This window comes from Bidens hawaiensis, unplaced genomic scaffold (genome assembly GCF_021521415.1).
Source record: "Bidens hawaiensis isolate Kalapana, Puna unplaced genomic scaffold, B.hawaiensis_p1.1 tig00012786_1, whole genome shotgun sequence".
NCBI classification, from domain to species: Eukaryota; Viridiplantae; Streptophyta; class Magnoliopsida; order Asterales; family Asteraceae; genus Bidens; species Bidens hawaiensis.
Window position 1 is genome coordinate 1 of NW_027492062.1, and position 13,615 is coordinate 13,615.

Sequence of the window (13,615 nt, forward strand, 5' to 3'; positions counted from 1 at the left end):
ATAGCCATCTACACACTTCATCAAGTGTGCTGATGTTTTGTATTTGATCATATTCCATCAATGGATATTCCTCACATCCGTATAATCCCGATGAAATCATCGAGTTTTCAGGTGTGCTGTTGATTGAAGAAACAATTTCATGGTGTTCACTTTGATAATAATATTGAAATGGCCAAGAAGTTTGAGTTAGACTATCAGACTGTATCATCGTCATCTTTTTATTTTCTTGATGATGATTTAGAATATAAATATAGAGAACTTTGAGCTTATGTGAATAAGTGTTTGATGATTTTGGGGTGTTTCTTGATATGTGTTTATATATATCATCTTGGTTGATATGGTTCAACAGAAAAGTTAAAGTGGATATATGAATTAGAATTAAGTTAATAGAATTTTAATTAAGTTAACTACTTTGAGACCTCATTATATTTATCTGTTATTATTTATTTCTTGGAGTTTTCTTAAGGTTGGCCAGCTGTGCCCATCAGTCTTATATTAAACTTTTAAATCCCTATCAAGCATTTTTCTTAGAAACTACAATTTGAAATAAAATTCAACTATAGTATGTCTTATTCTAGTTTAAGGAGTATAAGGAACACTTATTGATGAGGTAATTAGGTACTAACTTGTTGGTTGAATAATATTGTGTCCACTTGTTATTTGTGGGTCCCACTAGTTCCGGTTGTTTTCCTAATATTCATATTATGATTTTTTTAAAATTTTATTCACATAATGTTAACAGTATGAGAAGTCTTTGGTTTCATGCAAACTTATTCTTGTTATAATCTTATTATTTTATAGAGGTGATAGTAATTATGACATGATATATCTTTAATAATGCTTGAATTATCAAAGGTTGATATTAGTGAATCAAAAACTGTATCCTATATTATCTTGAGGGGTTTTTTATCCTATTTTAAATCCCCCCCCCCCCCACCATATAATATCTTGATTTGATAATGTTTTATTTTAATAATTGTTGTTTCTTGTGTATCTTAATCTTTCATGTTTGTTTGTGTGTTTTTCTTGATATGTTTGTATATATTGAATCATGTTCACATATAATTCAAATTGAGGTTCAAACTGTTAGAATTTGATGCAAGTAAACTACATTAAGAAATCATTTTTGGTCTTCCCTCTTTATTTGGAATGTTCTATGTTGTTGGTCAACTTTGCTAATTGGTTAAATATTTTACTGTTAAATTCCCAATCAATAATAAAGAATCTTATTAGATAAACATTCATGTCTATTCAAGAATGATTCTTTTTGGTTAAATACAATTTACATGACGCTAAACAAATTGGAAATATATTTACAAATGCCTATTACTTCTTCTGCCATACTTTGCAGCTTGTAAAGGAATATAGGTGTGTTTATTTTTCTTGTTTTTAATTGTATATTAACTTGAAGGTTGAGCCCGCTGGTAATTTGTGTCTTATTGTGTTTAACATGTTAGAAACGACACGATTAACATTAGTATATTATATCAAACATGAAAATGACTCGTTTAACATTTAGTTTTTTTTGCATAGTGTAAATTTTTTTCTTCTAAACAGGTCTTATCATGTCTAAACCATTACCTAATTTGTCGGCCTTTGAGTGGAATCATGGTTGTTAAACGTATGTAGGGCCCGCAAACTCATCAAAATTCCTTTTATATTTTTCTGAAATCTGACTTATCATTTAACCTGCCATGCAAAAGATTACACTTGTTAACATATGAACACTTTGATTTCTTGCAAACTCTTTCTTGGTATAACCTTACTTAGTTTATTATTATTATTATTAAGAATGTGATTGGTGTGACATGGCTTGTTTTATAAGGCTTATATTCATTAAATCTGTTTTCTAGTTGGTTTTTACATACATTTATCATTCTTTCTATCTTTTATACCTATTTTATTAATAAATATGTAGTTTTCTATTTGTTTATGCTTAGAAATATGAAACTTTATGGATCAATAGATTATGTTAGCATGATTAGATACCAAGTATTAATCTGCTTTTGTTTACACCGTAAATGAAAATAAACTGATACGTAACAAATTTTAATGCAATAGCACAATTGATGTAGGTAATCAAGAGGGCAATTCGCACAATTGAATATGAAGGACAAGACTGAAACAACTGAAATTCTAATTAATAATGAATATACGATTACAAATGTTTTGACATCGTTTCCCTATATATGTACAAGTTCAATCGGTGCCTCAAAACATCGCAACGTTTGGGACAAAATGATTTAACCTAATGACAATTTAACCCGACATAAATTACATTAAGACTCCTAAATATAATTTATAATAATGACACTTATACCCCTAGACTTATTAATAAACAATAAAGTTTAGTTTAACTTCAATAATTGAACCATACTCATTAAGAATAGTTGGAAATCAGTTGATTTGTATCTAGATAGGAATAAATATTTGTGCATATCTACAATACTATCTAGACATGAATATTCTACATCCAAGCACACACTCTCACTAATGGAATGCCTTTCCATTCCAACACAAATTCATTCCCATTGCCTCCAATTCCAATTCCAATTCCATATGGAGTTTCTCCTTCTTTAACCAACACCCTTTGTTCATTCCAGCTTTGTTTACTCATCCTTACTCCTTTCAACCCAAGAATGTTGCGTAAATCGGATGTGAATTCGCTTCGTTCTTGCCACTTTTGAAACCAAGATTTTGATGATACAAAAGGTGCAAGAAAAAGGGTTTCCATAGCTATTCTTGCTTCTTTAAGATAACTAGGAAAACCACATTCCATTGACTCGTATAACGCCTTATAATGTGCCAAATTCTTGTTAAAAAAAGAAGGAAAATCGGATTGGTTTCCTGTTCTTTCCCATTCCTCGCCATCTCCAAACGTTATGATCCCTTGGTTTTCGGTTAATATAAGTTTTGCTAGTTTTAGAAAGTCGATAACTTGATGTGTTTTTCGTGTCTTTCGCATATGTGGAAGGCCAACCATTAAGTTAAAGACCATAAATTCACTTCCATGTTGTCTTACATACATCTTTTCCATCATTTGTGACATACACATCTCTTGTACCTTCAAGTTTAGACCACAACTTCTTGCAAAGTTACAAAGATGCCAACTTTTTTGTTCAAAATGCGAATCTTGATCTTGATCAAGTTTAATGCTTGTAATGATCAAAGCTTTATTGATTCTTGCTATGGCTTCTATGACTGGAGGCCACTGACTTCCTTCACATAAGTCAAAGTCAACTATGTGAATATAAGCAACATGGTTTGGAATGGCTTCAAGGATCGTTGAATTGGCGGTGAAATGAGCAAACCGCCCGTATGGAAAGATCTCGTAAAACGCTCTACGTGCCTTGTTGAAGTTTCTTAAAGATTCTTGAACAATGTAATCTTTTTCTTGATTTTCATCACATAAGTTAAGTGCTAACTTATCAAGCACGGGTCCAACCGGGCTAGCTTTTTGGCACACGCGCGCCTGAATCACCTTAGCTAGCTCGGTTTGACCTAAACACACGGCTTCTGCATGAGCCGTGAGTAGGTTTTCGATGTCCGTTTGGGAATCAATTTCCATGACATCATCGACCATGGATGATGGTGTTATTACATATGGAACATCATATGCACATGCATCACTTGAATTCATGGACATGTTAGGACTCCATACATAGCTATTAGCCGAAATCTCTTCCATTTTTTGAACATCATCATCATCATCACCATCATCACATAACCATTTGCATACATCATCAAAATCTTCACTTGTGAAAAAGGTAATATTTTGACCATCTTGAAGTAAAGGTAAGTCAATATTAAGAAACATAGGTTCTGATTGCATCATGTTTCAAGTTTTTATGATAGCTTAAAGCTATATTATCTTGATATATGAAATATGATGACTATATGGTGCTCCTTTATACTCACATTTGGTTGAAAAATATCAACACAAAAGTTGAAGTTGGAGTTAAAAATGCAGACTTTGAAGGAAGTTAACTTCCTAAAGAGACCATATTTGCTTATCCTCTTTTATATAATATTGTTAAATTCTCAATCAAGAATCTTGTTTTCTTTATATCTTATTCAAATATGAATTTCTAATCTTTTTACCTTTTAGAGAGAACTGCGGCTGTCGTCCCTATGATTTGTTCAAATTTGCTATTTCAGTTCAAAAGTTTAAAATTTGCTATTTTCATCACTAAGGTTTCATTTACGTTGCAATTTTCGTCCTTAAGGTTTCGTTTTCATTGCGATTTTCGCCCCTGCGGTTTTCTAAATTTGCTATTTCAGTCCAAAATATGTTTAATGAAAAGGATTAAAATTGCAATGAAAATGAACCCTTAGTGATGAAAATAGCAAATTTTATATTTTTGAATTACAATAACAAATTTGAACAAACCACAGGGATGAAAACCGCAGTTCACTCCTTTTTGTATAATCATTTTTTCTTGGCGTCAACATGAAGGTTGAATGATAACATGGCTGCATATTGTCTGTCGGTCCCACAAATCCGATTTGAATAATTATTTGGCGTTTTAGTAAAAAAGATTCATATGAACAACAATTTGGTTTCATGCTGTAGGTGTATGGTACTAAACCCGGTTTTACGACCCTAATTTTATTATGTTTGGCTTATTTTATTATATGGACTAATACAATGTTATTGGGCTGAGGGGGTTTTGTGGAGGTAATCCTAACTGGGCTAGGCCCATTAGGGTACCATGATGGTGGCCATGAGGCTCTCTATATAAGGAGGTCTCCACCTCCTTATTAAGGGGTCATGCTCAATAAGAGCCACCACCACTTTTTTGTGTCTGTAAACAAGAGATCTTTAAGATTTCTTAGCAGTCGCCTCCACACCCCCGAAAAACCATTGCAGGTCTCAAGCAACCGGAGAAGAAGATCAAGACGTGGTTCGTTCATCTCGAAAATCCGTGGAAACATCGTCATGGATCAGGTCAGATTCATTTCGTGCTTCGACATTGGCGCCATCCGTGGGACGGCAACGAACTACCCTTCGATCTCCCTCTCGGTTGTCAGATCTCTCCCAGGAAAAACCCAGATCTGGAAGTTTACAGAAAAAGGCTTCAAGGCTTGTTCTATTAAAGCTCAAAAAAGATCCATAGATCTAAGGGAGGCTTCCAGATCTGTGCAAAAAGAAACTGCCTGATTCGAACGATCAGGTCTCCGGATCTGTGATGGTTTTAAATCCGCTACGGGCTTCAGATCTGTCTAGAGCTGATTTACAGATCTAGATCTGGATTACAGACCTGGATTTTAGGTTTAAAATTGCAGATCTAACTCTTAAATTGCAGATCCAAAAATTACCAGACTTCCGCCGCCATGTACGCGCGCCCGCGGATTCTCACTCCACAGCCGTGCATGTGCCACCGCGGGAACCACCACGTGGGTTTCGCGCAAAAGACCACCACCATGTGGGTTTTGCGCAGAAGACTGCCATCACGCATGCTCGCCAGCGGGTCACCATTCCGCCGACATGCGTGAGCACCCGTGGAAACCACCGCGGAAACCACCATGTGGGTTTTGCGCAAGAGACCTCCGCCATGCACACGCACTCGCGAGTCATCACTCCATCGCCGTGCATGCGCGCGTCAGGCCTCGCGCCAAACTTAAAGGTTGGGAATCCTCATAATATCCCATATGGCTACGCGCCAAACTTAAAGGTTGGGAATCCTCATAGTATCCCATATGGCTACGCGCCAAACTTAAAGGTTGGGAATCCTCATAATATCACGTATGGCTACGCGCCAAACTTAAAGGTTGGGAATCCTCATAATATCCCGTATGGCTACGCGCCAAACTTAAAGGTTGGGAATCCTCATAATATCCCGTATGGCTACGCGCCAAACTTAAAGGTTGGGAATCCTCATAATATCCCATATGGCTACACGCCATGCTTAAAGGTTGGGAATCCTCATAATATCCCATATGGCTACGCGCCAAACTTAAAGGTTGGGAATCCTCATAATATCCCATATGGCTACACGCCATGCTTAAAGGTTGGGAATCCTCATAATATCCCATATGGCTACGCGCCAAACTTAAAGGTTGGGAATCCTCATGATATCCCATATGGCTACACGCCATGCTTAAAGGGTGGGAATCCTCATAAACCCATCAGGCCAAGCGCCAAACTTAAAGGTTGGGAATCCTCATAAACCCATACGGCTTCGCGCCGAATACAAGACCGAACGCGGCTCCGCTCCGTTCAACATCCACACCACCTTGATGCTTGAGCGCAGTCGCATATCACATGCTCATGCACCACATATGCTCACGCATCACATATGCTCACGCATCACATATACTCACGCATATTACATATGCTTACGCATCACATGCTCTCACATATCACAGTCTACGCGCACGCGCACGCAACATCTGCGCGTGGCGCGTAGCACAAAGTCTACGCGCACGCGCACGCAACATCTGCGCGTGGCGCGTAGCACAAAGTCTACGCGCACGCGCACGCAACATCTGCGCGTGGCGAATAGCACAAAGTCTACGCGCACGCGCACGCAACATCTGCGCGTGGCGCATAGCACAAAGTCTACGCGCACGCAACATCTGCGCGTGGCGCATAGCACAAAGTCTACGCGCACGCGCACGCAACATCTGCGCGTGGCGCATAGCACAAAGTCTACGCGCACGCGCACGCAACATCTGCGCGTGGCGCATGACACAAAGTCTACGCGCACGCGCACGCAACATCTGTGCATGGCGTATGACACAAAGTCTACGCGCACGCGCATGCAACATCTGCGCGTGGCGCATAACACAAGCCAGAGCCTATGCGCACGCGCATGCAACATCTGCGCGCGTCGCATGACGCACAGTCTACACGCACGCGCAAGCTCCATTATTATTATAGCTCGTAAGCCGCAACTCGAGCAAGCTCCATTATTATTATAGCTCGTAAGTCGCCTCACGCGCAGGCTTTATTACTATTATAGCTCGTAAGTCGCCTCACGCGCAAGCTTTATTATTCTCATAGCTCGTAAGCCGCAACTCGCGCAAGCTCTATTATTATAGCTCGTAAGTCACCTCACGCGCAAGCTTTATTATTCTCATAGCTCGTAAGCCGCAACTCGCGCAAGCTCCATTATTATTATAGCTCGTAAGCCGCAACTCGCGCAAGCTCTATTATTATAGCTCGTAAGTCGCCTCACGCGCAAGCTCTATTATTCTCATAGCTCGTAAGCCGCAACTCGCGCAAGCTCCATCATTATTATAGCTCGTAAGCCGCAACTCGCGCAAGCTCTATTATTATAGCTCGTAAGTCGCCTCACGCGCAAGCTTTATTATTCTCATAGCTCGTAAGCCGCAACTCGCGCAAGCTCCATTATTATTATAGCTCGTAAGCCGCAACTCGCGCAAGCTCTATTATTATAGCTCGTAAGTCGCCTCACGCGCAAGCTTTATTATTCTCATAGCTCGTAAGCCGCAACTCGCGCAAGCTCCATTATTATTATAGCTCGTAAGCCGCAACTCGCGCAAGCTCCATTATTATTATAGCTCATAAGTCGCCTCGCGCGTAAGCTTCATTATTATTATAGCTCGTAAGCCGCAACTCGCGCAAGCTTCATTATTCTTAGAGCTCGTAAGTCGCCTCACGCGCAAGCTTTATTATTCTTACAGCTCATAAGTCGCCTCGCGCGCAAGCTTCATTATTCTTATAGCTCGTAAGTCGCCTCACGCGCAAGCTTTATTTTTCTTACAGCTCATAAGTCGCCTCGCGCGCAAGCTTCATTATTATTATAGCTCGTAAGTCGCCACGCGCGTAGGCTTTATTTTTCTTACAGCTCATAAGTCGCCTCGCGCGCAAGCTTCATTATTACTATGATGCGTGCTATATCTTATTTATGACAGGGCACCATCATTATCATAAGGACCGCAACATGTCACCATCATGAGGAAAACCTCCCAAAACTCAAAGACAATAAAGACAAGGCCGAAGAAAAGGGAAAAAACCGCCTCATGGCCTAACACACCTCATAAAGTCCAGCGCTCCACCTAGACACTTGCGCGCCCAGGAGCAACGCTGGACTTGGGGGGCTTGTAGGGGTATGGTACTAAACCCGGTTTTACGACCCTAATTTTATTATGTTTGGCTTATTTTATTATATGGACTAATACAATGTTATTGGGCTGAGGGGGTTTTGTGGAGGTAATCCTAACTGGGCTAGGCCCATTAGGGTACCATGATGGTGGCCATGAGGCTCTCTATATAAGGAGGTCTCCACCTCCTTATTAAGGGGTCATGCTCAATAAGAGCCACCACCACTTTTTTGTGTCTGTAAACAAGAGATCTTTAAGATTTCTTAGCAGTCGCCTCCACACCCCCGAAAAACCATTGCAGGTCTCAAGCAACCGGAGAAGAAGATCAAGACGTGGTTCGTTCATCTCGAAAATCCGTGGAAACATCGTCATGGATCAGGTCAGATTCATTTCGTGCTTCGACACATGCAAACTCTTTAGTAACCATGTTAATAAGGTAAATGCAGTAATTGTTTCCAAGTTGTTTCCAAGTGTGAAGGTGATCCTGTTTTGGACGCTTGCGTTTTGTCTTCGTGTTGTTTGCCGTCTTGGAGTTTCAGAAGCTTGGCCTGAAAGTTACAAACACAAAAGGTTGTCATGGGCCATGGCTAATAGTTATGAACCAATAATTTCGGATGATTATCTTCTTGGTGGCATCGAATTAACATTAGTTTAACTAAAAAATGTTAAACAAATTAGAAGTTTCAAATTCTTTTCTTTGATGCTATGACTGCTAACTGCTAACTAAATATTAAAATGATAAGAACAAGGGACGATGACAAAATTGCTTCGAGCTCACGCTAACTTAATATTAATGATCGGTTAACTTATAGTTATAGGTCGGTTTGGTTTGGTTTTGGGCCAAAACCGAGTATAATCGATTGTTAAAAATGATTTGGTTATTGGGAAAGACAGTTTGGTTATTTTGGTTAGGCCATAAGTTATAATAACTTCATCAAATTACAGGTCATATATTAAAACAAGTCTGTTAATTAATAAATGTGAAGGACAGTGCAAATAACATATTATCTATAAAGACTTATATATTTACAAAGAATTTCAATGTATAATATATTATTGATATAAAAAAATACAATGGTTAATTTTTATTTCGGTTATTTATACGCATGTAACCAAAACCGAATAAAAAAACTCATGTTCATCTTCTACCCTAGAGGAATTTGATTTTAGTCAGTTAGTGGATAACTTGAAGATTGAATGATATTGTGGCTGTATCTTGTATTTTAATTTGACCTTTTAGGATAAATATTACACATGTTAATCATATGAACAATTTGGTTTCCTGCAAACTCTTTTTTGGTATATCCTTATCTGTTTATTATGAAGTATGAATGTGATTGGTGTATTTCATTAATGTATATATCCCAATCTGTTTTTAGATATGGTTGTTGTATGCTGCCATTCTTCTAATTTTCTACTTCCCATAGATAATATATATTTCATATGTTTCTTCAAATATAATCAGTGTTGTAAAAATAGGTTTACAAGACCGAGTACTCGCTACAAGGTATGTCGTCAAGGCGAGTTTCTATAACTCTGCCTAGTTACTAAGAAACTATCAAAGTTGGCTAACCTCAGCCAGAATCACATCTAGTTGGAGAATTTGGGCCGATTTTGACTTAGTAAAAAATAGAACATTATTCTTATTTCTATAATATTAAAGAACAAATATCATTTTCTTAATTAATGATTAGCAATTTTTAGAATAGTTTATTATTTAAGAATGCATTTCTCTTATTTATATTGATATTCACATATTTTGTTATAAATATTCATAAACTTATGATATTTGACATATATATAATATCCAAAATTTAATTTTCTTTATATTTATCACGTCCGAGTACTCTCCAAGTACTCCCCGAGTACACCTAACTCCCCAATCGCCGCCTAGGGTTCGCCTGGCGACCTTTGCAACCTTGAATATAATTATTTAAATTATTTGAGTTATTGTTTATAGTATAGTGAAAGGGAATCTTATCAGTTACTGAACAGATGTTGCATTCAAACAAATAGTTGATCTAAAGATGTAATTTTTGAAACTTGAGGACCAAAGTTGCAATATAGCCAAACTACAGGATGAATTGTAATTTATTATCATGATAATGAACTCTATGATAGTGTGGAAAGCAAGTATTTGCAAGGGATATGATATTCGTATACATTTTGGTTATCCACACCCTACATACGATCGTATAGTGGTTATACGATCAGATAGGTCAAAGGTATGTGGATAACCATAGCCATTTGCAATTGCTCTTGTCAATTTTAAATGCATTAAAATGATGGAATAAAACCAATCTTTTTTTAATAGGGAAGTAGAACGCAAACGGATAACAAGTTGCGTCACTATTTCTTTTGGATTGCAAAATCAAGTCTTTTAAACTACATTAATTGATCTTGGAGTCATACCATTAGTATGCATAACCCGTTGGACTCAGCTAAGTAGCTCCACAGCTTCAGATACAAAGAAACCAAAAAAGTATCAAATTAAAAGAAGTAAACATTTTTTGGTTGTCAATGCATGTTTCCTCATATTTGATCACTTTGCATGAAACAACTTTTAAGATAGTCTAGCCCACAATAAAAACACCTAAATTAAAAACGGGTCAAATGGCCTGTGTGTGCCTCATAGGTTATTCTAATTGTTTTCAAATCTTAAAGCATACTAAATCACTATATTGAAATTCAGATTATTATTAGTTGCAAAAAAAAAAAAAATCTTAAGTTACTTATAATGAACTTATTATTATTTATATATGGATAATTATCATCTTGTATTGGTGGTGCGTGCCGAATGGTTGAACAACATCCAACCTTAAACTAGTAGTTAAATGGATACAAACAAATAAGTAATGCAATGGTATTCATTCTTTCTAGCAATCTAGCTTTTGGACATAAATATTTATCTATACAATATACAATTTAATGATTTATAGCTTATGGTGTGTTGTGTTTTCTTTGATAAGAGCTTCTTAACTTGATGTATTCAAAATCAGGTTTGGTGTAGAGTGCTTTAAATGAAGCTTGAAATAAGGAAAGTGAAAAAGTTTTCTTGTATAAGCGGGTTTTTAAAAGCGTTATTAAGTAGCTTGATTACATATTGAAAACGATTTTAACTATAAGATTTTCCTAACACATAAGAGAGAAAATAGAGAGGTTCATGCAACATTTGGTGATGGGAATCTAAATTAAAGTTGCCAAAGTTAAGTAGAGGTGTAAAAAAACTGGTTTGGGCCTATTCACCCGGTTTGTAACCCGGCCCACTACACCAAAAGATACTTGTTTGGCTCAAACCAGTTAGGACTAGAGGTGTACTAAACCGGTTTTAAACCCGAACCGAACCGGTTTATAAACTGAACCGGCTTGGTCAACGGCTGGTCAAAACCGGTTTGACTCGAACCGGTTCGGTTTATAAACCAATTTAGAAGCAAGATAGGCCGGCCTGGTCACGTCGGTTCGGTCCGGTTTATAAACCAGTTTAACCAGTTTTTCTCAAGCTGGTTCAATTTTAAAATCGGTTTGGTAGATTTTAGGGGGAACCGGTCCTGAAACTGTCGATTTGGGAGTCGGTTTGGATGAAACCGGTTTTAAACCCAAACCGGTTCAGTTCGGTTTGCCTAAAACCGGTCTCAAACCGGTTTTTTTCACACCTCTAGTTAGGACCCGACCCAACCCACCAGGTTATGTATTGGTTTTTAGTTTCGTTCCCTCAAACCAATTTAAAAACGACCCAATTCGAAAAACATGCCAAAAAAATCGTTTTTTTCCCTCCCAACTCGGTTTCAGCTCGATCCAAACCAGTTTGATCAGGCTGAACATTCTTGCATCCAAACCGGATTCCAATCCGATTCAGTTTGACCAAGAGTTGGTTTGGGTTTAAATAAGGTGTGATACACGGATTCATGAGATTGAGATTATTATGCTTGTCTCAAACCCGTCGTATTGATAGTGTGTGACTCAAAAGATAGACCCGGCCGATTCTTTTTTTTTTTTAACCATTGTATCAAAGTCAAATTTTCATACTTTGTAATATTGACACTATTGTTGGTGCTCTAATTATTATATCTGATTTTAGGAGATCTAATAGTTACACAAACCTCTTGTAACTGAAGTCCTATATAGTATTATTAGTATATACAAGTCCAGTTTCAGTTACTTTCAATATTAATACTTTTTATCACATGCACATGCACATATGCACTTTTCAACATCTGTGACTATGAGCTTCTAAAGTTAATAACTTTATAGTCACAACACGAGATATATGCACATTATAAACTCTTTAATTTAATTACTTTTCTATACTCATGATAATAATATCAACCAAGTATCAAACTTGACAACCCAAGAACCACCCTCAATGGCCACACAACCAGACCCAAGTCCCCTAAACCTCAACCTCAACGCACCGTTACTATCAACCCGAAGGCCCACTGGTTCACCCACCAGTCCCAACACTGGATGGGATCAAACCCGAGTCCCCTTCGCATGGGAGCTATCCGCAGGCACACCGAAAGTCTCCCGAATTCAATTCCATGATGAGTTTCATAATATTAGTCCAATCCCACCGCCACCGGGGCGAAAGGTGGTGGAACATGAACATGATCAGTATGACGGTGATGACGATTTTTCAGACGCGATGGACACGTTTTCGTTGTCGGCGGCTATTGATATGGTGGAGTCAGCCGAGATGGCGAAGTTGCGTGGGAATATGTTGGATGGAATGGAACTGGATCCCGGAGGGAACCAGTCGCCGAGTTTTATTATTCAGAGGTTTTTATCGGATGCAAAAGCGCTTGCAGTTTCGTCTGGGCTCCCGATTCCGAAGAATGTTGGTGATCAGAAAGAGAAGTGTAAGGTGGAAATGATTAACGGGTCACCGAAAGGGTGTGGGTTGGGGTTGGATGGTTTGTTTCGACGGAAACATAAGCCGCCGTGTGGGGTTAAGAGTCCGGTGCGGGTGGCTTCAGCGAGTGTTAAGTCGCAGTGGGGATGGAAACCGAAAGGTAAGTAGGATTAGAGATGATTATATTTACGTTATATTTAAGTGATGATGATGATGATTGTGTTTTTATGTAAAGAGTGGTTTTCTATGTACAAAGATTTGGATTTTGGGGATGTGTTGTTATAACTAGGGATGTTAACAATTAAGTTTAGTCGAATCCAGCCGAGCCCAAGCACTTATCAAGCTTAAGTAGGCACACGAGTCAGGAGCATGTTATTTACAACTTTTATTTAATATACAATTATATATTTATACTTATCAAGCTTAAGTCGGCTCACGAGTCTACAAGACTAAGTAGTCTCTAAGTATTCGCTACAAGGTATGTCGCCGAGACGAGTTTCTTTAACTCCACCTAGTTACTAAGAATCGATCAAAGTAGCCAGAATCACATCTAGTCGGTCAACTTGGGCCGATTTTAATTTTTAAAAATAAAACATAATTCGTATTTCAGTAATATTGAAAAAAATATATTATTTTTTACTTAAAGATTTGCAAATTTTAAAATATTTAGTATTTAAAAATGTTTTTCTTTTATTT

General features: G+C 37.8%; 2 protein-coding genes across 2 annotated transcripts; one reads left to right on the forward strand and one right to left on the reverse strand.

The window, feature by feature from the left end:
- Window positions 1-2,422: 2,422 nt before the first annotated feature.
- Window positions 2,423-3,835, reverse strand: LOC143542206 (protein NODULATION SIGNALING PATHWAY 2-like). Its single transcript, XM_077034848.1, has one exon. It carries the CDS (start codon window positions 3,833-3,835, stop codon window positions 2,468-2,470), a length of 1,368 nt encoding a protein of 455 aa, XP_076890963.1. The 3' UTR covers window positions 2,423-2,467.
- Window positions 3,836-12,433: 8,598 nt separating this feature from the next.
- On the forward strand, window positions 12,434-13,204 carry LOC143542152 (uncharacterized). Its single transcript, XM_077034813.1, has 2 exons — window positions 12,434-13,079; window positions 13,155-13,204. Exons 1-2 carry the CDS (start codon window positions 12,434-12,436, stop codon window positions 13,202-13,204), a joined length of 696 nt encoding a protein of 231 aa, XP_076890928.1.
- The last annotated feature ends 411 nt before the right edge of the window (window positions 13,205-13,615 follow it).